The sequence below is a fragment of the Enoplosus armatus genome, chromosome 2, assembly GCF_043641665.1.
Source record: "Enoplosus armatus isolate fEnoArm2 chromosome 2, fEnoArm2.hap1, whole genome shotgun sequence".
Taxonomy (NCBI): domain Eukaryota; kingdom Metazoa; phylum Chordata; class Actinopteri; order Centrarchiformes; family Enoplosidae; genus Enoplosus; species Enoplosus armatus.
Window position 1 is genome coordinate 19498928 of NC_092181.1, and position 26590 is coordinate 19525517.

Genomic DNA, 26590 nt, shown 5'->3' on the forward strand with positions numbered 1-26590 from the left:
AGATTCAAGGAAAAACAGCACCACATATATAAAATACAGAAAAAAACACTTACCTGTGATGTGGTAATCTTTAACACAAGCCATCAAATCCCTGAATAAGAGAATTATCTAACAAACATGGGAAACAATTAGTGGATAAGGCATTCACTTTAAATTAATTGAAACTTCAAAACCACCCCTGCAGCATTATCTCTCTCTCTTCTGTCAGAGTGTGTTTATTCACCTCATAGCTAAATACACTTAACTTCCTTGTAGTATTATAACCCCCTCATAGCTCTGAAGCTCTGGCAGAAGTGGTGTAGTTAGTGATTTATTGGTTGAGTGAAGATTATTTGAACATACTGAGCTCACAGGTGTGTTGAGGTTTTTCTGAACGTTTTGATGCGTTTTTTTGCCGTGACCTTGAATCGCCATTGAAATCTAATGTTACTGCTGTGAATTGAAGCCTAATACAGCTGCTGTTCACCATGAAGGAGCAAGCAACAAACCTTTCAGAGCCACCTTTTAAGACGAGTATTCAGTTAAGTATATTGTTATAGGGTTTTTAATTCAATAAACTAAATTGTTGAAGTTGTTTTGACCCACAACATATGTTCTTAATGCAACACATGGATTAAATTATGACTCGTTTAACTGTAGTAGTTTACTTACTTGTTCAATTAAACGCACACCTGTGAAATTGAATTGAACAGTATGCAAAACATTACACATATACATATACGATCACAAATATCCACATCAAACCATTCTTTTATTTAATTTTAAATAGACAATTGTCCAATGTATAACACAACAAGTACATTTTAAACATGCATTAAAGTCCAAGGTATCAACCCTTAGAATATAAAATTTTTAGAATACAAAAATAAATAATGGAATTTGTTATATAGCATTCAGAAATTATGGTCCAATATTGGTCATCCTATTCCAACTTCCACCTGTACTTCATGTGGTTTTCACTGGCCTGTACCTTGAGATATAAAAATATTATTGAAAAAGCTCAAATGCAACCATTAAGAGAGCAGAATGAGTTATCAAAAGGAAACCAGATTCAACGTCCGCTTTGAAATACTGGTATGTTATATGTGTACTGGTATGATATGTGTGCAACAGTCAAAAACAATATAGGCAAAGTTTGGACGTGGATGTGATACTAAAAAATGTAGAAATGCATTTCTGAGGAACTGTAGAAATGGATTAACCTCTGAGGAGCAGGACACAAGTTTTGAATGTTGCACTTTCATCCAATAAAGCTCCGCGCATCCAAACATGGAATGAGGCCATAAACAGTTTGTTTCCAATTCATTGTGGAGAATTTATACCACAAAAATCACTGTAGCATGGAATTCCATGACCTTGGAACAGTTTATTTGAAAAACAAATAGCCTCAACTCGTATTTTTCTTAAGCTTTTAACTTATCTTAAATAGTTTAGAGAAAGCTAGAAAGTGGACCTTTGAGTTAAAGACTAGAAGAAAGAATATGTAACACTTCTGCATTAAAATGACTAGACCTATGTTATATATTTTGTTGAGTGGTGTACTTACATTATCCCAAATGTTTCCAACAATGTTCAAACCCAGAGAATTCCATATTTTTAATCAAGATAACGGTGCGTTTCATTGGGTCACCTGTCAATGGCGTCATATCCCCTTAACCCCATTGCTATAACTTCCGGGAAAACACCAAATGATACGTCAGAGAGAGAATGATACAGCGTTTTTTCTGCCACACAGCATAATATTTTCATTAATTGCGTGCCATTTTGCAACACCTAATTTATTGATATGATATTTCAGTATCGATCTAGCTTACTACAATGTGCTATCATGATAAGTAGCTCATGGCAGCCACCAAGCTAATGCGTACGGTAATGTTATAACATTACAACAATATTCAACGTGCTCATGAAGTTATTTTTAGTATGTTTTACCCAAAAAACGTTAGCTGAAGTAGCTGTATGGGACTCATCTAATAGTAAGCTAGCAAGATAACGCTATGTTAACTAACTAGCACTAACTGGCTATTGCATTAGAAATCTTTTTTGAAAAAAGTAATTCCTGCGAGAGGGAAATTCTTTATGAACACACACGAAGATTGAACTGCTTGAGGTCTTAAAAAAGATCATTAACATACTGTACAGCCTCACACAGAGGTTATCTACAGACAATGATAGGCAGTTGTACTGTTTATCACTGCTTAGGCCAAGAAAAATAACCAAGGCAAAAATGCAAAGTGCATTAATTTTACAAGTAACACGTGTTTGGCAAATCCAGCTTGGGAGTCAATGAACCCACAAAACAGAGCAACCACAAACTAAAACAGCGATATATGGCGCCCAGAAAGGTTTTGTGCTTATGAACAATAAAACATTTTCACTTTTGTGTTTAAGCTTTTGTATTTACTACTTGGGTAACACACAATGACTTGTTTTAAAGTACATGGCTTACGTCCTCAAGAGTCAACTTTGCCGTAAGTCCCCTCAGGTGGTCGGTAGCACTTGGGAAAGGCCATCAGCTGCAACATGTTGAAGGCATATTTCCTGCTTCTAATATTCTTTTGAACGTTCTCAATTCGACATCCTTCTCTGGTCATCAAACAAAGAGGGTGAAGAGGAATGAGGGAGGAAAAGAAAGGACAACAAAAAAGTAAACATGAATGAGTTTTTAAATCATATTTGTAATAATGGACACAAGCCTTTAAAAGATGACTTCATAAAATACTAATTTGTGTTCTTATTGTGTATTATTGAGTTGTTTAGTATGAAAAAAATAAATAAATACATGCGTGACACATTTGAAATGTGAGGGTGATCACAAGACACATTTCATGGCTGCCTAGCTGGTGTAGTATAAACAAGACACATAATAAAGCGGCTTACAGTTATGTCTGACACAAATGCAGTGTTGCCTGGTGTAGGATAACTTTTGTATTATAGGAAACTGACTGTGGATCAGCCGTGAATGATATCACATCTGTGCAGAGATCTTGTGAGACAGCCGCTGTTGCCTCTCACAACTTCTTCTAAACTCTTTGTGACTGTATTTCACTTTTGCTTGGTGTGATTCAAGTGTCAAACTATTTTGTTTGATTCTACTCAAGCTTTGTTTGGTATGCTGCGGTTCAAGGTTCATTCTTGAGCTTGGAAAAAAAGAACTTCACAGGCCACTTAGTAGTGGTTCAGTTGTTGGGCCTTGTGGTGAGATTGTTTTCTCAAATGCTTGGTATGGTTTATGGTACAAAATGCTATACCTCTAAAACTATTTGCTTGCTATATACAGGGGATAATAATAAGTTTCATCAGTGGTGGTTTACTTAAGTAAAAGTAGCAATAACACAATGCAGAAATAATCTGTTTTTCCAATTCGTAATACTTCTTCAGCTGCTTCTTCATACAAAGTTAAGCCAGCAATTTTCGACATCCAGGATTCACACCGCAATTTCTCAGAAACTGCCTCCTTTAGTTAATATACAAGAGTCAATGTATGATTAGCACCTGGCAATGCCGGGGGTAAAGACTGACCTATTCTCTAATCCTATTTCCCCAAGCACTTTGCACTAAGAATATGTTCTTCCTTCACCGGGACAGCAGACTTCTTGATTAGCCAAAATACTTCTTTTAACACGTTCCAGTGCTTCAGAGAACTGTGTGAGAGGAAGAGCATCAGATCATTTTATATTTAAAAATGTTCTCCTTTTGATTTAAAGTTAGAGCACTTTGTAATCACATGACAAACCTTCAATGTCAATCCCAAAAACTACCTTTCAGCTGGGACCTGGCTCATTTATTCAGGTTTTAGTACCCCAGAGTGCCTTGAGACTGTATTAACACGTGTCTGCTAATGCTTCAGTCATATATCAAAGATTATGTTTCAGTTTTTAAAGCATAATGTGGTGTGGGGGAAGAGCCAGAGGGTTAGATTTCTAGACACGTGACAGGCCAGGGACGAGTGTTGCCCTCCAGGATGGTAAGTGCTTCAAGCTTGTTTTATGACAGTTCTGTTTTGGTTTGATTTCAATTTGAAGGTGTTCATCCACATTAGATGAACAGTGTGGTGAAATCCAGTGCTCTGGAGCCAAAACAATGAAAAACTGCTGTCCTAATACTTACCTAAAAAATACAATCCAAAATTAAATCCAATACAACATCCCGACCTTGGGTTGCCACCCGTCCTGTGTAATACGGGATGGTGCTGTATTAAAATATAAAATGCATTGTCCCTAACTGAATCAATACGGGACACGATTTGTCCTTATCCTGATACTTGAGGCACGATTTGTCCCATATTTTCGTGCACAGCCTACTCTAATGCAAACACTGCGGTTTCACATGCTTGGAATGACATGAGAAATAATAAAACCAAGTTTCACGACACAGCGGAGAAGTACTGAATCCCTGGTTATGTAGACCGACAGTGGATGCCTCCGTCAGACAGACCAAACATTTTTCCCATGTCTATAATCTGATGTTTTAATCCTTAATATAATTGATGCTTGAACTGTGCTTTACTCTCATTTCCTTTACATTCATATTGAGAGTAGCAGAGAACTTTGGAATTGATGCATAAAAAGCACAAGTTGGTGCATTAAATTCACCAGAATGCAGGAAATTAAGTGTCTGATACTCAAAATCTCATAGACCCCCCTCTTCGTGTCTCCAAAGGTGTCCCTTCTTTTTCGACATTGAAGGTTACAACCCCACCTCTACCACAACTATGACCTAAAAACACCTCAAACATGAACTCAACTCATCTGTCACACATTATCAAGAAATAATAAACATTACAAGCTTCACAGATTTGTGCCGTAGGTCCATACTCAATCATAACACCGTGTTAAAGCATTAAAACAGCCTGGAAAAGAGCACAGTGTAAAGTAGTGAGAAGTGGGACCATTTGAATTCTGGGATACCACTGAAGTTTGATGGACTGTGTGTTTTTTTTTAACTCGATCAGTACATAACTTCTGTGTGCTTCCAAGAGTTCATGAATTGGCCAGTTCACTCAAAGTTAGTTTGTTTTGGCCATTTATACCAACTATGCATAGAGATTTAATAAATTGGCCAAAACCGAAAGTAAAAGAAGTAACATTTTTGCGAGCCTCGGCATCCTGCTGAGCCAAGTATCTTCATTGTGTTTTCAGGATCAGAGCATGAGCTACGCAGTGTTCTATGTATGACTTTTACTGTACATGTGGTGACATGAAAGCAGATTACTTGAGTATCAGGACAAGGACAGGATTCTCAAAGAGCCGTACTCACACAGATACACAGAGCACACCATAATGAAATAAACATTAGTAATATTGTTGTTGTGATTGTGATTGAGTTCGAGTTAAGAGTTAGAGACAGAAACAAGAATGAAAGAAAGACAGGGAGAGAATAGCAGTATGGGGGGAAAGCTCTCAAGGTCTACAATACAAGTGTAAATACGCAAAATGCCAAAAGTGTCTCTCTCCTCCTCAGCTGACAATACATTAGCTGTTTTAGACCCACTGAGAACACTGTAATGTGATGTATTTGCTGTGTTTTATGTGTATTGTGTATGCATTTGGTTCACAGTTAGTGTGAACTTCAGGAACTTTCTTAGGAAAGTTTGTTCTTGTCTAATGTAGAGTTTTTCAGAAAAGATTCCTGGTAAATCAGAGAAGAGTAAACGTTTAATTGTTGTTTACTTAATACCAAGCCAGTTGTTTACTTAATACCATCTGACTGAAATCAGTTTTCCCCAATCCTCTACTCATGCTCAGGGATTAGCACCCTACAAGCTTTAGGTCGATATTAAACCACTTGCGCTAATTACCCTTATACGAGAGAGCAAATCAAATCACGCTTCCACCCCTCATAAAGGAATAACCAGCAAACACAGAAAAAAAGGAGCGAGTAGAGATGGCATTGTCAGCAATTTATTGATATTTTGCAAGCAGAAAAACAAGACTTAAAATGAGCCACACAACCAGTAAGTGGGAGCTAACGAGCAGCAGGGCAATGGGGTAAAAGTGTCGTGACGCTGGTTTGTTCTCTGTCACTGCGCCAGCCTCAGGGTCCTCCCACTGCCCAATGTCTCCCTGGGTCAGCCGACTGCAGGGGCACCCATCAGAGTGAAACAGAACGAACAGAGATAGATCAAAACACTGTGGTGTTAGTACAGTCTAGATGCAGTCTAAGTGGGGCTTCTAGCACCAATTGATCACTTGAAAGCCCATACAGGCTGGTACCAGAAGGCCCACTTAGACACAGAGCCATTAGTACGGACTTTGCCTTAGAAAGCCACAGCCACAGACAAACAGGCGGTGATGGACGGAGCAGAAATGTGAGAAACAGGCTCACGAAAAGCTGTACCATGAGCCATAATGAAATGACTTGGTTGGCAGAGGATGGAGAGAGAAGTCATGCAGTTTGATGCAAAGTTAATAATAGAAGTAGAATGTGTTTTCATTGCATCTGATCCAGCTGATATGAATTCATTGACGTCTGGAGGGGAAGAATAATTTATAGTTGTGGTTTAGCATTTTTTTTTTTTTTAAAGTTTGCTTTACAGTATTGATTTCCTTTTTGGATAGCACTTCATTTCTTTGTTTTTGACAGCCTTGGCTCACTGTCAGCAGTACCGAAAACATCATTATCAAAGAGTGAGACTGCTTCCTTTTCATTGTTGACATGACAATTCGTAGGATCTTTAGCCTGTGTTGATAATGAAAGTAGGAAAAGAAAGACACGCACATGCCTGAGGTTTTGGTTTAGTCATAGAAATGAAATTGTCGGGTGTTTGTGTGTGTGTGTGGTTGCGCGAACAAACGTAGCTACAGTATAACAAGTCAACCGGTCCAGCCTGTCTTATCACCTTCCTTATTTTCATTCAAAACAAACTACAAACAAACTCTGTCAAGTCAAGTAATTGACAAATAGGAGATAAAAGTTCTCAGCTTTTTTTTGACAACAACAAGCTCAGTTACCTTAAATACCTGCTGAAGCTGCTGTACATGTTATAGATGCAAAATGTAACAATCATGATAAATGTACTGATGTTAGTGTTTTTTTTAACCAGCTCTTGACCATACAGATAAACACAGTAATGCCTGCATCTAAATCCAAACTAATTTCAGTAAACACACACACAAATTGCATCCAGCCAAAACATAAAAATGATGGAGCGAAATACAACTGACTATCAAGATACTGCTTTTAGCTAGCACTTATTAGCTTCCTCTAATTATCCTCTCCCACTTCACCTCAGTTCAACACTAAATTAAAGATAAATTCTTCTTCTTAAAGGCTAATCGATCTTCTACGTATAGAGATTAACTTGAGCTTGAGTTAATTTAGAACAAAATAGAGCTGTTTACAGGGTTTTAAGACTTTAATAAGATTTTAAAATAGTCACTGTTCTCAATGAGTGTGCTGGTGTCAGAGGGGAAACAACGCAGATGGTCAAAGAGGATCACATCATTATGCTTGCAGGATATCCCTGCAGATTATTGGAGTGTACTTTCACAGCCGAAACGCAGCTTCTTTTTATTCTTTTACTCTAGACCTTCATGACTGATCTCCCACCATCAAGCTTACCTTTTTACTACATCTGAATGTGAAATCAACAAGAGGAGAAAACCCAAAGCACTCATTTTCGGAACAAACGCAATGGATGCAAACGCAGTCATCTTAGAAGTATAACTTATTACTGAAGGTATTCAAACAAGCACCTGCAGTAAGACAGTGAACTACTGTTGCACTGTTGTTTCAACCCCCTACGGGAGCTGTATGGCATAGGTTCAAAATTTCCAGACATCAGGAAGTGATAATAATAATCTGCCGCACATTAAATCAGAGGAACATTTTGGTGTAATAATAGCCTCACTACAGTCTACTTAAGGTTTACACATAGGCCCAGGGCTAGTTTCACGCTTGCCAGCTGTAATTGTCTTGGCAAATAATGCAATTACAAGGATAAATTGCCCATGACTGTCAAAGAAAAAAATGTATATATTATAATGTATTATGTATATAATTATAATCTGTTGGGAACACCACTTTCTGACACGGAAAGTGTTTGGGGTCTTTTGTTTTTAAGGTTATATCAATGCATCAATGGAACTGCAGTATTCTACAAATCAATTATGCATATTACTGTATATGAGAAGATGTGACAAACCTGTCACAACATTCAGTAGTTTCAAATAGCATTTTAAACAGAAAACCTACTGTAAAGAATGCAATAAATGCATTTATTATGGTGTTTTTTTAACCACACTTGACCAAGGTTGTATTGTTATTTACGTATCAAACATTTGGCTGGGTGAACACTTATTTATCGAGTGTATTGACTGTAACCATTTTGCTTGTCCGTTAAGCTTTTTTGGGGATTATTGTATTTCTTGGCTTTGTGTTTGAAGAAGCCAACCTACAGCGAGTGTGGTTTGTGTGAAGTCGTCAGGTGTTTTAGTTCACATCAACGAATGTCCATCACATCAGTTGTATGTATTAACTTGTTGCCTAACTTTATAAAAACAGGTTATTATGTAACTTTAAGTATGATTTGAGGTTAGTTTATTAAATTACCAAGTCTAATTTGACCCTGATTAGTTGTAGAATATGTTGAGCGACTGAGTTGTTATGTGTGTCTTTGGTCATTTAACTTCCTGTCCTCTTATTCATCTAACACAACTGCCATCAGCTGGCCTGTACAGGTCATTACCACAGGCATTTCAGATATGCACTTTACCAACTGCCTTAAATGTTCCTCTTCTTGAATTCAAAGTTATCAGATTTAGACAGATGCAGATGTAGATGTTTACCCTGCCGGCAGACGCAAACATTAAAGACAGCAGTGTCCCTGCAGCACTGATGGGAATATGCACGACTACCTTTGAATGTGTGAGGGAAGGTGGTGATGGATGGCGGGAACACACAATGATGTTTATACTGGCACATCTAACAGTGATAAGCTGGGAGGAGAAGGTGCAGAGAAAATGTCTTCGATGTGTATGATGGATGGTGTCAGCTTTTTCTCACATATCATGTGTTGTGGGTGCAGGTTATTATTTTAACCAGACTTGTAATTACAAGTCTATTAAATTATTACAAAAGGCAACTGCTGAACCTTTAGCTGTATTGGTTGCCTCTAGTAGTATCTAGCCATGCTGATATTTTCGGTTTCATAAACTGAGATTGTGAGATATCCCAGCTGAAAACTGCTGACAGCCTAATATTATTTATTTGTGCTCCTCAAAGCACTAAAAAATAAATCAATTTGACAAACTCAACATTGTGTCTTTCTAGAAACAACGTTCTGGATAATCCATAGATCTCATTGTCATCACTTTTATAGGATGTAGATTTCTTTCTATTTCTTTTGTAGAAAGGTGGGTGGGGGGGATTTTATCTGAGCAAATAAAACAAAAACTATCTGCACTACTACATACTACTTAATAAAGAAGAAAACTATGTCTTTATGTTATTTGGAAGGCTGACCTTTTAAATGCATCATGTTTTGGATTGGTTGGAACAATAACTTGCACCCATGATTGTTTTATACCATCTTTTATCACTGTCTTACCTCCGCATACAGTCCAGAGCGCGGATGAAGAAATCCTTGCTGAGCTGGTGTTCATCACGTAGGAGGGCACACTGCTCTAATGTGACAGACATGGATGTCCGATCTTTGGCACTTTTACAGCTGGTAAACCTGATGCCATTTAACCTTCGGCAGATCTGGAGGGAAGTGGAGGAAAAAAACACACGCTTGTGTTCACATTCAACATTAATGCAAACTGTTCCTTTCTTGTCAGTAAAGGTGACTCATCGTGTAAGAAGACTTTGCCTTGTTTTACATTTACAAGTAAAATTGATAAACTACACATTAACATGAAATTATACATTTTACATAGATTACTCAAATAACACTGATACCTTCAATTATACATGTTTCCCAACATAACTTGACATACAGTGCAATTGTGAGTATCATCTAAGGTCCAAAGATCCTCTATGATGCCTTTTTATCTACGATAGCGGCATGAAAATACGGATGCCAATGACGGTTGATCTGTCACTTTGGTCATCCTCTAACTTTTCCTCGAGCTCCGTCATCAGGTCAACATTTTTATATGTCCAATTCTTCAGCTTATGACCAAACACATATAAAACTAATGACATTCCCATCAGCCTCAGCTGTACTGTGAAATGTTAACATGGAAACACACTAAACATAGTGCATATTAGTGAACATTATTCCAGCTTAGCATCAGTAAAGACTCGTCTTGTTTTAACAGATTCTTGCAGTGACTTCAAGCACTGTAAGGACATGTTCAACAATTGACAGATACTGAATATCAGGTGTAAGGTCAGTGTCTATAAAGTATCGTCTTCCGAAGAAAATCCATCATGCTCAGGCAGTTACTTTTTGTTCAGCTCAGTGCTCCCATTAAAGCCCATGAAATGTCAATATGTCAAAAACTTCATACTAGACTACATGTACATGTTTACAGAGCTACAGATTTACAGAAAACTGTCTTCCTTGACAAGGACAGAAAGTTAAAATAACAACACTGCTCACCGTTCCAGCAATCCATAGTATCTCCACATTCTTTCTCTTCTTTGTGACTACATTCTGGCCCAGGGTTTCAAGTAATTCCTTTATGTCAGTCTGTGTCTGAAAACACGGTAGACCTGTTCATAGAAAACACAAAAGACATTGCCAGTAAGTGGTTGTGTTTGTTGTTTTGTTTGAGGACAGACTGTCACTCAGGGCTGAATGCAGGTTCTGTTGGACTAATGTGTGTTATTGGACGAAAATGTAATGTAATGTAAAAAGGAAAACAATTCACATGTTGATGATTAAAATCCAAGACTCACTTTCTAACTGATAAAGTACAAATTGTCCTGATGTGGTAAACTCCATAAAATACTTAACACACATTGAAACAAATTTGAACAATTATTTACAAATACTGTTTTCCCCACATCTTTGTAGCTGCACACAAGAGTTTTCTGCAGCAGTGGGACCTAGAACACAAGTCCCAGTATTTTTCAAAGATTTACAAAGATAAAGAGTATAAAAGTGTTGTGCACTTACATTCTAACGGCACCTTTTCTGTTAATGATTTGTAGTAGGCTTCTAACATCTCAAAGTTCTTCTGGTTTATTCTTTCTTGTAGAGAGATATCTCCAAACCTTGAGAGGATGACAGAGAGAACGAGAGCAATTATGGTGGAGCATCAGTAAAACTAAAATGCAGAGCAGTGAATGCTGCATTCAGCTGAAAAACAAACAAATGCAATATAGTTACATGTTGAACACTTCTTTGCCTATGAGGGAAAGTGAGTATTTTAAGTTATTATTTTAATTTAATTTCTGGATATAGATGCACTTTGAAGAATGAAGAATAAAGAATAAGCCACGCACAACTCTATTTTTTTGTGTGTTACTGATTAGTTTAAGACCACACCGGCCTTGGTCTTGACTGACATGTTCACAGGAGGAGTGCTTGTCCTTAAGTGCAACAGATTCTTCAGAGTGAACTAAGAGTGTCTGCTGTACCTCTCTGCTATAGTTTGCTGTTCATTGATGCCCACGTTAAACAGCACCGGGAATACTCGTAAAGGCTTGCCCTCCTTGATCTCCTCTGGCAAGGTCTGGAAAACCAGTCGTGGTAATGGCACTTCTACAGTGAAGTGGTCTCTGAAAGTAGGGAGAGAAAAAAAGAAAGAAATGGAAGGTAAAAGAGATGATGAAATGATGAAACAGAAATTCAATATGTTTTGAAATGCTGTAGAATTTGATATGTTTGGGAAGTTGTAAAATTCAAAAAGACAGGCCTGAACAAGCTGTAAAACTGATGGTGTGTATGCATGAGAGAAAGAGAGTGTAAGTGTGTGAGACAGATAGCCTTACAGATTGACATGGAGGGGGGTGGGGCAAGAGGAGTGTATCATCTTATCACACTTGGCATAATGCGCAGTAACCAGCTCAAATAAACTGGCTTGACCTTAGGAAGGGGGGGGGGGGGGGTATTCATGACTGTGATTCATGCTGTGTATGGCAGCACTGTTGTGACTAAGAGAGTCCCAGAAGAGATGATTTCATCCACATGTGCACTAAAATTCACCAAGATTCAAAAGTCAGAGCTACTCATTCATGACTGTGATTCATGCTGTGTATGGCAGCACTGTTGTGACTAAGAGAATCCCAGAACAAATGATTTTCTCCAGATGTGGATTAAAGTTCACCAAGATCCAAAACCGGCTGCACAGTACTGCTTGGCGTACTATGACACAGTACTTTTTCATTTTGCAAGTAATTTGAGGTTTGTTTGGCCCAAAGAGCTCATACCATAATGCCCCTCAGCACCAAGCTTTGCTATCATTTTTATGAACAAACAAACACACCCAATGTTGTAGGGCTTTGCCTCCCAAGCGCCTGGTAAATCACATATACCTATAATAATTATGGTCAGAGAGTGGATAATAAATACTCTACAACAAGACAATATACAAATCCCTGCCCTGTGGTCTGGAGTTTGATTCACAGGCTGAATGTTGATAAAAATAACACAAATACATTTGTCCTAGTAGATTAGTCTATCACATCCAGTGCTTTTACAGTAACTACTGATAGGAACTATTTTTACTAATTTTATCTTTGCTTATCAATATACTGAATATGACACACTATAAATAATTGTGTATTATTGCTCATATACTCTAATGTCTCTATAAAGTCATATGAGTGCTTAAGGAGGACCTATTATGCTTTTCCTTATTTTCTGTCATATACATAGTGTTACAATGTTGGATATTCATATTAACCGTTGCCAAAGTTGCCAAATAATGAGGAAAACGTATTTAAAAGTAATCCCTGTGAGCCAAAAGCTCAGGGTTCAAACTGCTCAGAACGCTCTGTTTCCGTCTCCGTTTCTGCCTTACGTAAGACAGGACACAGATTTCCCCATATGGTCATCTGCTCAGGCCACAGCAGTGACAGCGAGGGACGCGCTCATCCACCTGCTCAGTCTGTCTGATTTATTCGGCTGCTCTGCTCAGGATTACTCTTTACTACTACTCAGGTTATTCAGTATGTCTCACAGAAAGTGCCTTTTCTGTTGTGAAGGAAAGTAGGTAGGTAGTAGGTCGTAGGCTGACTCTCAGAGCCCAGGCCTGAAAACCCTTCTCCTCTTGGCGGTCCAAGGCTCCTGTGCTGGCGGTGTAAACACCAACACTTCCCTGCCCAGAGCTAACTGAGCTAACGGCAGTTACAGTTAGCAGCAGTTAGCAGTTACTTTTTAAAGCTTTCTGTCCATCAGGAAACTCCATAAATTACCGAGAGTTGAGGCAGAGAAGCCGGAGGACATCAGAGGGAAAACCAGAGATCATTTTATCCATAAAATGATTGATTTCCACCAAAATCAGTGAATAAAGTTGTGTGTTTTGTACAGTAATCAGTGAGGCTCAGTCCCCAGAAACACTCCACGCTCCAGCAGCATCTATTGTTTTTAACACCTCTGGATTCTCATCGTGTGATTAATATTTGATCTGGAACCTTCTTGTTGTGAAAACACTAGGCTGTTGAAATAATAAATGGGGTTTCTGTCTGTGGAAGAGTCCAAACATGGAAGAGGAGGTGTCAGATGTCGGCACAATGAACAGATTCTTGTGAAAGACGAAATGGCTGCACCTCCGTCCAGCAGTAATTAGTTAGTTAGTCCCAGTTGGACTGAAACCCAACCTTCTGCTCTGAGACTGTGGTGTTATTCAGTGTTGCATGCTGCTTGATGCATCACTAAACATATTAACACTCATCCAGCAATTTATAACTACATTTTAAACTATTTCTACTAGCCTCAAAGAGACAATGTTCTGTACTAACTGAGTACTTGAGAACCAGCTGGTAACAGTTACTACAAAGGTCTTGCACACCAGAAAGACTTACTGACAGATGCGTCAGATTAAAAACTCTGATTGAGGGAATACCAAAAAACTGCCACACTGCTGATCACTTGAACTCACTTTTTTAAAAAGTTTCAGTCCTCAGACCTTCATCCCGTAAGATTTATATATATTCATATGTTCACAAACAGGGTTTTTCTTTTTCTTTTTTACAGTAAGAAAGTGTGGGTTGTGTTTCCAAATGGAATTTGACTTTGTACAAGGTTATACTACCAGTGACTTGGAATTAACTGAAAGTGTACTAAATGAACACCGTCCCCACTCCCTATAATTAGTACCAAATGACATGGTTCTTTTCCCTCAAGCTTTCTAAGAAACTGCAGTGACATGTCAGGCCCTTTCTAAGAAATATAATAGGAAAGAAATTATAGGACCCATAAACAGTAGGCGATTTGAGGAGGGATGCCATCCCCCTTGTTAGCAAAATGAACAAAATGCATCCCCCTTGTTAACCTGCCATCCCTCTTCTCCATCCCCTAGTAGCAGAGAGAGTGTAGGGGCAGAGGGGTTGTTTAGCTGAATATAGACATTTTCGGACCAAACAGGTCTAGGGACTCCCTGAGAGGAACTGCCCACTGGGTCGCTCCTCCAAGAACTACATACCTTCAAGGGCTATTCTTCGCAAATAGGAACGCTTAAATCTAGACAAATCACCCTACACTTACGTCACTCAAGGTTCCTGAGTTCTAAGAACTACAATTGTTCCCAATAAGAACGACGCGGCGGAGTCCTCTCACTGTTTGTGGAACTATAAAAAAGTCCTCCAGTCCGAAAACGCTTGATATTAGTCTAGTATGCCTGACTCATTGGCCCTTTATCTGACTGAGGTTTGTGCAAGTTAGAATCTATTCTATACTATATTTTAGCTCTCGGCTTAGCTGTCTGTAGTATCCCTATGATCATTCAGTAGCGTCTGTGCTCCTTAAAATACACCCCCAGACCAAGCCACCTCTGTAACAAAACATTTTAGGGGAAACATGACTAAAGATTTAGTTTTTACTATAGATGTTTGGTGTAACCTGGGAGTGGAGCAGGTAATGTGACTGAGGAAATTAATCTGCACTGACCGCACCCCGCTCAGCTGCTACAGTTACATAATTCGAGGAAAAGTTTAGTCTCGATCACCTGCACAGGCCACCATCCCGTGTTTAAATTTCATGAATTAACCACTGCCCGTAAAATAAAGTGTTACTCTCACATCTTGAAATGAAAATAAGTATTTTTAATGAACTGACTTATAATATACTGAACTGCTAGTATGCTATTACTACAACAGCTTGTGGTACGCAATAGCTTTGTTTCTAGGATATACCATTATCACATAAAGAGACAGACTGAACAGAGAAGGAGATAATGTCTCACCGTCGGCCACACACTAAAGGCTGAAGGTCACTGAGGTCATCGGTCTTGGCCTCTGTAATCTGGAACACGACTCTCTGCAGGTCTGAGATTCCAACCTCCATGTCCTCCAGCATCCCAATCTCTTCACCTTAAAAAGTTTGACAAAACAAGATTAGTCGTGATTTAATTCTCACTCGTCACGTGTCTTTTTACTTACTCAAAACGGGTTCAGTTCAAATTTTAAAATGTCTCAGGGTTAACTGGATGATGAATATAATTCAGAAGCTGCCCAGGTTTTACACTGCAGAGGATTTATTTTGATGGAAACATGGATCATAAAAATGGGTTAAGGCATTAGCTGTCCTACAGCTATGTTTTTTTTACTGACCAATCCATTTCACTTCTTTGAGAGCTGCATCACGGTGGTGCAGGTAACTATGATATATAGTCATATCTTACGAGGGCTTCCCCTAAATTCAGTCTCTAGTCTTTCTCTGTATTGATCTGGCAAACATCCATCCAAAACACTGAGGTCAACCTTCACCGGGAACATGCTGTATAAAACATAAAGGGATGAAAGTGCCTGTAATAAAGGCATAATGCCAAAAAAACACTGCCGTGACTCATCACCTTACTACATGTTGTGATTTGTTACAGCCTCACAATAACTCATCACATCAGCCGGGCTCACCTAATCCAAACCCCCCTATTAGGTTTTTTCCTTTCTAGAAAGTGAATAAAAGTCAACAGATGCGTTCAGTGGAGGTTTTGAGGTTGCCAGTATTGATTTTACTCTTACAGATATACTCACTGTAGGTGCTGAGCAGGCTCTCAAACTGGGCCACCAGGCCAACCAGGTGAAGCTGCCTCAGGAAGCCTTTGTCCTGCATTCCTGCATACAGCCTCATGACGAAACCACAGGCTAAGGCTGCCAGCTTTTAAAAAAAACAAACACACACATGTGCGCCATATCTCCTGTAAGCTGTCTTTGGCACAAACAGCTGAGTAGCCACAAACTGTATGCATGTAAGGTGCAATAGTAAGCGCGTTGCACTTTGGACCAGAAAGGACAGACAATTAAATAACAAACTGCTTCCTGCTGTCAAAGTATTTCTTTGACATTTGCATTTGCAAAGTTAAATATTAGCAAATCTGTGATTGGTTTTGTGAACACAGGGCATATACAAGCTAACATTTACCAGGAGTGTTTTACAGATCTTCTTAAACTAGATAAGAAAATTACTGAGGCCTTCTAAAGACTTGTTTATCATCTCAGTGTGGTCACCTACTGCCTGACTGAAGACCACGTCTCGCCTCTGTTGGAGGAGGAAGCCCTGTGGAATGCTGCAGGCTGCCTCCTGCAGGAGCACAAAGGTCATGGCTCTTTTAGCCTTCTCCACCACCTCCATCACACACTCCTTTAACCTGGTCACCAGAGGACGCAGCTGCTCCCTCCAGTCGCCTGCGGAGAAAGACGGGATGGGGACAAAGATGAAAGTTATGATGTGGTTGTAGATTAAAATATGTCTTGACGCTTGTGTGCTCAGCCAGAAACAGACACACAGTTTATCTGTGAGGTGAAACCGGTTCCACCATTCATGTTTTCTTTAACATGGGGAGGAATTACGTCAAAGAAAAAATGCAAACAACAATTTAATTATTAATTATAATTATAAAGCCTACATGGCCTCAGTATTTCTTTTATTGTAAGGAAAATAATGGCAAATGATTGGCCAATGCATGATACCACGTTGGTATCTTACGGTACTGGTACTGTTGTTTTCTGAAGGGCAACACCTTGGACCCTATTTAAATATATTTTGCGTAAAGGGCTGGGTGAAGTAGAAATATAGATCGGAGGGTGTGGTGATAGTCAAGTATAAATACACTCTCAAACAGCCTCATCACTGGTCTCTTAGCTCTGAAACAGCTGTGCCAATCAGTGAAGTATGACAGCAATGGCTCCACACTCCTCCAGGAAATCATATTGTTGTCTGGATAGTGGCACGACGTGAACACACAGCACCAAAAGCAGATGTGGGTTTTTTTTAACAGTTAATTAGTCCGTTGATGAAAGAAAGAAAGAAAGAAAGAAATAATTAACAATAAATACTATAAATATTATATATAATCAACAATACTTTGAAGCAGTTTGTATGATCGCATCAATCCGACACTATTCCAGTCATAATTCTACACTACATTACGTCCTAAATGATCACGTCATAGCATAATTGATGTGACACACCAGCATTTGCAAAACATCAAACACCATGTTTGTTAAAAAAAAAAAAAAAAGTTGTAAAGGAGGCAATGATACACAGAATTAATGAGCCCCGGTAATCTGACGTCTCCCATATTAACACACAAAATATCGTAACTATTAGCTATAACCAACGTAGAGGTGTGTAGAGGTGTGTGTGGTTGTTTTGTAGCAGCCTGGTGTCGTTTGCATGTAATTTATTCAAGGGAAACACAGTGAACAGCCGTGCACTGCGCTCTGTGGCAGTGCTTCTCAAATCAGAGGCTGCAGATTTATCAACATATCTGACGGCTGCAGAGATTTAATGAACTGAGGGAGAAGCTTTTCACGAAGTATTACACAGCTGTGGACGACAGATACTGTAAGAATCACCCTTTCATTTACAGATGAATGCAGACAGCTTTAATGACGTTCCTGCTTTAACCACATTAAAAGTTATTCTTTATGCTGCTTTCAACGCATCTACTGGTTGGAGAGTTTTGACTTTCAATAGTTTCTTTACATTTTAAGCATTATTCTGTTATAGCTGAACATTTGCCTCAAATGTTTCGTTTGCTCTTCTTGTCAAAGTCACCACTTTGGCAGCGTGGTTCTGAGACGTCTACTGTCACAATGTCTAAAAGCCAACGTCAACCAAAATACCAGCAACTCGCTTTGCACTGCCTCATTTGAATGGACCTCACACCTGTGCACCATGCGCACTGCTCTGGGCATCGAAATACCACAAAGGGCAAAGCTGATTTCAAGGTCAGGAAAATGCCAAACTGAGCGCTGCTTGTGCTGGTAGGGTGTTGATATATAACTCAGGCAGTTTGTGTAAATTATTAAAGATCAGAATCACATCGTATTTGTACCGTTTCACACTTATATCAAATCACAAGTAGTTAGGATGAGCTAATTAGTTGAGCTTTCCATGTACGTCCTGACAACTGCACAAGTACCTCTACTTGGTAATCATAGGTATACACTATGCACTATATACTAATTGTCGTATTACACAGATTTGATATTTATCTAAGATTTATTAACTTTTACAGCTGTGATTAGTTCCTATATTTCCTTTGTGTATTCCACTGTGAGACAGTATTGTCAACAGCACATGAAAAGATGAAACAGATTCAGAACACGCTGACTTCTTTGGGTATACTTGCTTTTGTCACACTACACACTAAAAACCTGCTTGGAAACAGTATGTAGGAATTGGGACACAGCTATAGAGTGATGTCATGGTGTCTAAAACAGTATGCATTTCCTCTATCCAAAAGTTTCTGATTATTTCCTCTCTGGCCAACAGGGGGCAGTGTTGGTTAGGTAATGTCCAAAATGAGTTTTCCCACTATGCAGCTTGTTCAGCTTCGACATATTGAAAAGTTCTTGGGGTGGAATGGGGATCAGTGTAGACACGCACACACACACACACACACACACACACACACACACACACACACACACACACACACACACACACACACACAGTTTGATACGACCAAGAATGTATAGCACATCAGCCTTGCCCTTGCCTTGTCAGAGAAATCATGTCTTATCTCATTCTGCAAATACCGCCTCTGCACAGAAGAAGGAGGAAACAGAACTCCAGCTGTCATCTCTTCGCCAGCCCACCTGTCCAAACATCCAAACCCCCACAACGCCTTGTCATCAAAAGCCAGGCCTTCACTGGTCTCCGCTAGGAGATAAAGCCTCTCTCATTATTACGTCCGTGTTTGTATTTAGACAAGCAGATGACCACTTGCTCTGAGCCTGTTCAGCGTCTTAATAAAGGTGCTTGGGGGGTTGAGCTTATCTTTCAGACCTCTTACCTGCCAGCTCACTTGGACAGACAGACATACACAGGCACAAAATGATACAAATGCACCAACGCTTGCACAGATGACACACACACACACACACACACACACACACACACACACACACACACACACACACACACACACACACAGCCTCTCCTTATTGCCTGGTCAGACTAATGCTGCTGCTCTGTGTGCCAGTTGGCAGTTGTAACAGGCTGGGCACTTGTTTGGACACAAGCTTGAGGCAGGATTTCATTGGACGTAAGGGAAGACTGGGCAGCTTGCGGTCAACAGTGAACTGCATATCAAATATTGCTTTCATCCAATTCTCTGGCAACAATTTAAGGTTTTTCTTTTGCTAATGCTTAAACAACAGGGAGTGTCTGAGTTGGACCAGGGTCTTATCTCACTCACTTTCAATTGAGACTGAGGATACACTTTGATTTAGTTTATTAATATCATTGTTTGGCCAAAAAGCTCTTAAGCTAAAATTAGCTGTTTTGTGATGGGAACAGAGAGTGGAAAATCTCAGGTAAGTCACGATACAATATTATCACATATGTTGCCAATGATGATGATGGATAAGTTAAAGTTAGATTCTGCATTATGCTACACATGCTGTTGCCTAGAATCTGTTTAACTGAAGAGAAAAAAAACTTTAAAATGGGAAGTTTTCAATAAACAGGAATCAATAATGAATCACATTTATTTACTCTATTCTTTAAGTTTTGTATTTATGTGGTTTTGACTTATAGACAAATAGCTTTAATTACCACATATGAAGACACTTAATACCAATTTGGGGACCGATCATGCAGAAAAAAAGCACTCTGTTGTGCCACCTGTTGGTGCTGTTGAAGTATATTTTGCTCTGCATATTCTAGATGTGAACTCCAGAGAGGTGTTTGGATTACTCTCTGAGGTAGGTACAGTATATTTGATTCATCATCAGCAGGTTGGCTTTGGGTTCTGATTCTGAAATTGACCAACTATAATGACAACAAAAGAAAACAGAACCAGATAACCATGTTTATATAAATTAAGATTGCAAATTCAAATTTAAACAACAATAACTATTTAAGGAACTGACTTACTAGCCTAGTATAAATAATCAATTAAATACAGGAAAAGTGGTTTGGAAAGTGGGGGGATGGATGGATGTCCATTACAGTAAAATACAACCTTCAAGACAGGTGACTAATGTTTTTGCCCAATGGCTGGAGAGGACTAATAATAGAACAGGTTTCACAGTGATGGTCACTTACCCGCCAATGCGAAAAATCACATCCATTTACAGCATAAACGTACCCATATTTACTAGAGATGATTACATGATTATGCTTCACAGCAACAGTTATTTACCGGGGTTGTGTGAGGTGATGACATCAGCTAGCTGCTGCTCAGGGACTGGTTCCTGCTTGTTGTTGTCTTCTTCCTGGAGTTTATCCACCATGGCGATTACACAGTTGAGACATTTGGCCACGTTAGCCCACACCCTGTCCTAAAAGAGCCGAATACACAATCAGCAGTCAGATCAGCCTCACTGATCAGATCTCTCTCTTTCTGTTTGAGATAGTGAAATGGAGGGAAACCAAAATGTGTAGCAAAAACTGTAACTGCTGAAGCAGCTAAAACCATAAAACATAATTCCCTTATGTCTAAAAAACAAAGCAGAAAGGTGTTTCCCTTTAAACGGGCTTCGTGTCCAAAAGGTCAAAAGAGAATTGCTGTCTGGATATTCTGAGATTACTCTCAAAGCGATTCCAGCTTTCTCTCTCTTTTCCTGAGCTCCAACTGTTGGCGGACGAATACATGCTTTCACTTTTGTGTGTGTGTGTGTACAAATATGACCAAGTGTGTGTGAATATCTCTTTGTTGCTTCAAAAATATGGTTTGAACATGTTTTAACGGTGAGGAATATTTTAAGAAATAATTAGGCATTGGTGTGCAGAAATCATGACAAACTCCTGCTGTCAGTGTGGCAGAAGCAGACAAACCAACAGCCATACACACTTCAATGAAAAGAAGCAGCATGGCTTAGATTCAGTGACAAGGATACCACAAAATAGTAAACCTCTCATTAAAAGTGATGTTTGGTATACAATCTAATTTTGCTAGTAATTGAAATGGTTTGCCATAAAAATGATCTCTAATATAGTAATAGTTTATCTCCCCATGTGTGCTCTACTGTGAGGACCAGCATTAAAAATAACCGCTCGTCATATTGTCCTTAAATAAAACCATCAGTCAGAGCTTTGAAAGATTTCTTAATGACTTAATGAATAAAGTTGTCACACTCACCCATTCCTCCTCGTCGTACTCTTTATGGTGCGGTATGGAGTCTTGGTGCTTCAAAGGCCCACCTTCTCCTCTAGTCGTGGTTTGGGATCCTTCCACATTATTACACACCGCTGTGCTCTCAGTGACCGACGTAGCTGGACTGTGGCCTGGAAGTCCCTGGACTGGACTCTGATTCTGCTCACTGCCCTGGTGGACGTGGCCTTGATGTTGGCCTCCCTGCACCGGGGTTTGCTTCTGGTTCTTGGAAACGTACCCGGGCCGCGCTACGTGCAGCGCTAGCAGTGCACTCTTGACCAATTCATCCTTAAGTGTGTGAACAAATTGTTCTGTCTGTAGCACAGAGGAAGAAAGAAAGATGGGAAAAAAGTTATTGTGGTGCAGCAAAACAAATGAAAATGTAAGCGCTGAAAAAGCAAAAGAGACAGAGTAAGTGAGAGAGATAGATAGAGAGAGATTGTCACATTGGCGGGGTGAGTGGGTGAAACAAAATACAGGTGGAAGTGAGATTGGAAGCAGGTAACTATTTACAGTGGAAGTAAAAAGAAACAAGGAAAATGAAGACTCTCCTTCACCATAAAGTAGCTGCTCTCCATTACTGCAGCACAGCCGGTGAGCAACAAAAACAGCAACAAACAACAAACAATTCAATTACTCCTCCTCCAGCCTGCTTCTCCGAGGAGCATACCTCCTTTGATCTCAAATTCACCAGCTACTGTAAGTTGATGATGATCCCGCTACCAAGGAGCCTCGCGCTCGCTGCCACAACTGCGTAAAAAATGATAAGGGCTCTCAAGAGTAATTGAGTTAGCAGTGCAATAAGCAATTTTATTACCACAGCAAAATGAAGTCGAACAAAACACGAACCTCCATGAAAAGAAACCTGCGAGGTCATTATATACATATATTTGTCACACACACACGCTTTTCCTGTTCCTACCTCCCTGATGTGGACTGAATAGTGAGCTTGTTGAGACTGCCAGAAGTTGAGGGGACGGCTTAGTCGACAAAGAAGTAGATCACTGTGGCAAAGAAGCCCAGTTCTGTCCCACGTACGAGAGACGCTTTATGTGGATGTCACAAGGAAGTGATTCTGAATTTTTTTGGCTTGTAACCCCTTAAAATGAAGCAAAGTCGACTTGTGACCCCTTTTAACAGGCTGCATGTGTAAATGAACTGTCAGCAGTTTAACAAAGGAGTATTCAAAGGATTTTCACTTCTCTGATAGTGTCAGTTGAATACTCATCCAGTATAACTTAAGAAAAGGGCATAAATGTCTGTATGAATAAATGTTGTGTAGTAGAATCTTTTTTAATTCTCTGATAAAATCATATCTTGACACCTCAAGTTGATCTTGTAGCCCTTTGGTGGGTTGTGACCTCCATGATGGTAATCACTATCAATCATCATCATTGTGCTGCTGAAGGTCTGCAACAAAGTGAAGCTTTGAAAGTTCAAAAACAATTATCTTTTCTCTCACATTTAGCATGTATTCTTCTGTGGGTGGATTTCTGACATCATCATATTTGACCAATCATCCTTCTGCCCGCGTTTCTTGAGCCAATCAGGGACGTCAAGACATTCTGGGAGAATCGACCGAGAGGTTCCATCATGTAGAGGTGGAAATTACGATTCACTTTGCAGATCAAACGTTTGTTCAGTTCAGCTCAGCTCAAAGATTCGTAATCACTGAGTATGTTTGTCCACTTTTTTCTAAGCTAAGCGATCGTAGTATACGTACAGTCAGTGAGTGAGAGCCACACCATTCATCCTGTAACGCTGTGAAGTACAATGCTGATTCTGACTGTAGTAGGTTCAAACTGTAACGCTCACTTCAGTACAAAACTAGGCCTACAGAAGTACTGTTTATAGGATCAATAGCTCAGTAACTAACTATTCATGTAATCACATAATGACATTTCTGTGGCTTTCACTGTCTTTCAGTAAGCTTTAACAGTAACTAGGAAGTAATCCCGGCTGAGCTGATATTGGTGCTTTTAGTCTCCAGCAGTGTTGTGCTAGCTACTGAAAAACAGTAATTAGTTACTAAATTGTGTTACTAAAAGTCACTAAAAGTGAACTAAATTACTTTACTGATTACTTCAGTCACTTCAGCCACGAAGAAAACAACACACTGTTCCATCTGAGCCTGGTTTAACTGCTCTTGATTTAAAAAAGTTTAAGGATTGTTGAAATGGCCCATTTGATGAATGTTTGAGCAGAGGAAGCAAATTATGACTACACTGAAAACACCATTGTATTTAATTCAGATCCATTTTAATTGCCTTGCATGAATCCAAATGAGTTCCATTACTGTAAGTCCATGATGTGAGAGTGGAAATCTGTGGATAAGACTACGTGTGTAATTGCCTGAGAACAAGCGTATCTGCTGGAATACTATTCTGTAATGCACACAATCGTACACAAAGAAGTAAACATCATTTTAAAAGATAAAGATGTCCAAATGAGCCATGCTTGATTCAGTAACCAAAACACTTATCAGGAACTGGGAATTCAAAATGTAAATTCATATTCAAATTGAACTCTGCATATCTGACCTCAATGTTAATTTGCAATCTATGAGACCATGTATTATTCATTATTTTTCCTGTGATGAATGAACAAAGCCACACTGTATTTAAAACAATCTGGATCATATTTGCACTTCTTAACCACAGGGTCACATAGCTCATGTACTTGACTGTGCCAGTTCTCATACAGTAACTTTTCTATGCTGGAGAATTTATTTTTCTTATGAATGCAATCCATGCATTTTTTGTTGTGGATAAAAGGGAATTGATTACATTACAAGCCACTCATTCAATGAAATTTGTAAATATTCAGCCGGTCGTACCAGGGCTTGTAAGATCAGGATCTACAGCGAAGTGCAGAAAACATTTTAATGATACACTTTACTGCAGGACCCATATAGATGTTGTGTTCAAAGTGATATATCAGAGGTGCGCTTCTTTGGGCAAAGGAGAAAAGCACCGCACCTTCATTTTCTTTTCCACGTGCAAAAACTACTCTTAGCGAAGCTCTTCCACACCTACCTGTTTCAGAGATCTGAAACGCTCAAAATCCTTCGGGAGGAATTCTGTTGCTAGTTTTTCTTCAATATATCTGCTGATATGATCTTGACTGAGCAGAAGTGCAAGTCAGAAAATGCCTCTGTGGACTCCAACTGCAAAAAAATAAGTTACGTTTGATCTAAAAAAGAAGAAAACTGTAGGAATCTATTCACCCCGAATGGTTTCCAATGGTTTTACCCTGAAGGATAAGCGGAACTTGGCTGAGTTAAAAATAGAGCTTTCTCACCGAATGTAACTTCACTTGAGAGGTGAAGGGAGGCTGAATGGATGAAGCTGGTCGGATTCCAGCAGCACTTGGCTGAGAGGACACTTACTCACTATTGCGTGTATGACCTCTATACACCATATAATTTAACATAATCATGCATAGACGATCAAACCCACAGCTCTTCCCAGGTAACCGTTACAGTGGAGACATATAACTTGTCCTAGGACACAGCTGGAGGGAGGGGAGATGCGTTGCAATTGCCTTCTCACTGTGATTATCATCAGAGAGAAATTATTATTATCATCATCAACAGAATCATCACCATATACAGAGAAGCAACAGCGCATCTGCCGTGTCCAACACTAATCAGGATGTGGCCAGGAGAAGTATTCTGGAGTGAAATATTGCATTAGGCCTCGAGTCAGGCGGTCTGAACCAAGAAGGAAAAAGTCAGAGGCAGCGAGTGCTTGATAAAAAAAGGTTCTTACATCCCCCTGATTTTCTCTGCAGGTGTCTCATCTTTCCCAGATTCTTGGAAGGTGTGACTCACTGTCTTTATTGAAGAAACTTCACACACACTGCAGAGATGCACTCTCAAATGCATCCATCTTTATTTATATGTCTGTAAGAAGGATATCAAATATCTGTCTGACCTTAAGTGTGAGTAAGGAGTGTATGTGTGTGTCTTTCTCCCTTTTTTCTCCATTTTAGTTTTTTTGGTGACTTGTTCCTTATCTGCAACTAATGCTTACTTTCATTATCGATTAATCGGCCAATTACTTTTTTTGATTAATCCATTAACTGTTTTGTCTATAAAATGTCAGAAAATGGTGAAAAATGTCAAACAGCTTATTCTATTCAACCAACAGAGTAAACAGTCAACTTACTGAGGACAACACCTATGAGAAGCTGAGACGAGGGAATATTTGGCATTTTTGTATGAAAAATGACTAAAGCAATAAATTGATTCAGTCTTTATGCTAAGCTAAGCTAACCAGTCACTGGCTGCAGCCTTATACTTAATGGACAGATATGAGCTAGTATAAACTATTCTTACTTTTTTTTTGAGGCAAAGTTGTGATTTATAAAACCGTCTCGTCTGTGTGTGTATGCAAACATGTAGGTATTTGTGTGTGTCTGTAAAAAAGCTGAATTCTGTGATAGACGACCAGATGTGGAGGAGGAAATATTGACATAAAACGTGTGATGTTGTTCATGATTGGAGGCTTTGGGGCTTGAAGAGAGTGATGTCACTTGAACATCAGCTTTCAAACACACAGAAAGACACAGTTTCACACTTCCACCGCCGTCAACCGCACACACATACACACATAAACACAGCTTGAGATTTTAATCAGAGAGCATCCCTGCTTGTGCTGACCAGGCCAGGGGTTTACTTGGCCAATATGTGCGTGTCTAATCAAGGATGAGAGGAAGTGGTGACAGAGCGAATGTACCAATTAAGCAGGCTGATTGGGCTCTATTCCACTGTGGCAAAAACAATCTCTCCCACAACAGATTGCAATCTGACAGCACCAGATGTAATTCATTAATTATACTGATAAAAACGCCTCAACTCTATAAACCTCCATGCTGCTATTCACTTTTGTTAGTTTGGCGTTTCTATGATGAGTTATGGATTT

The 26590-nt window shown here is 39.3% G+C and overlaps 1 protein-coding gene across 1 annotated transcript in view; it reads right to left on the reverse strand.

The window, feature by feature from the left end:
- Positions 1-600: 600 nt before the first annotated feature.
- Positions 601-26590, reverse strand: part of inpp4b (inositol polyphosphate-4-phosphatase type II B) — a 105042-nt gene continuing 79052 nt past the window's right edge. Inside the window, exons 12-23 of the mRNA XM_070913925.1 lie at positions 21873-21980; positions 21791-21816; positions 21651-21720; positions 20712-20850; positions 16568-16740; positions 16090-16213; positions 15300-15426; positions 11533-11673; positions 11069-11166; positions 10550-10662; positions 9551-9705; positions 601-2586 (exon numbers count right to left, since the gene is read on the reverse strand). Of these exons, the coding sequence (XP_070770026.1) occupies positions 2454-2586; positions 9551-9705; positions 10550-10662; positions 11069-11166; positions 11533-11673; positions 15300-15426; positions 16090-16213; positions 16568-16740; positions 20712-20850; positions 21651-21720; positions 21791-21816; positions 21873-21980 (1407 nt within the window). The 3' untranslated portion in view covers positions 601-2453. The remainder of the gene's footprint in view (positions 2587-9550; positions 9706-10549; positions 10663-11068; positions 11167-11532; positions 11674-15299; positions 15427-16089; positions 16214-16567; positions 16741-20711; positions 20851-21650; positions 21721-21790; positions 21817-21872; positions 21981-26590) is intronic.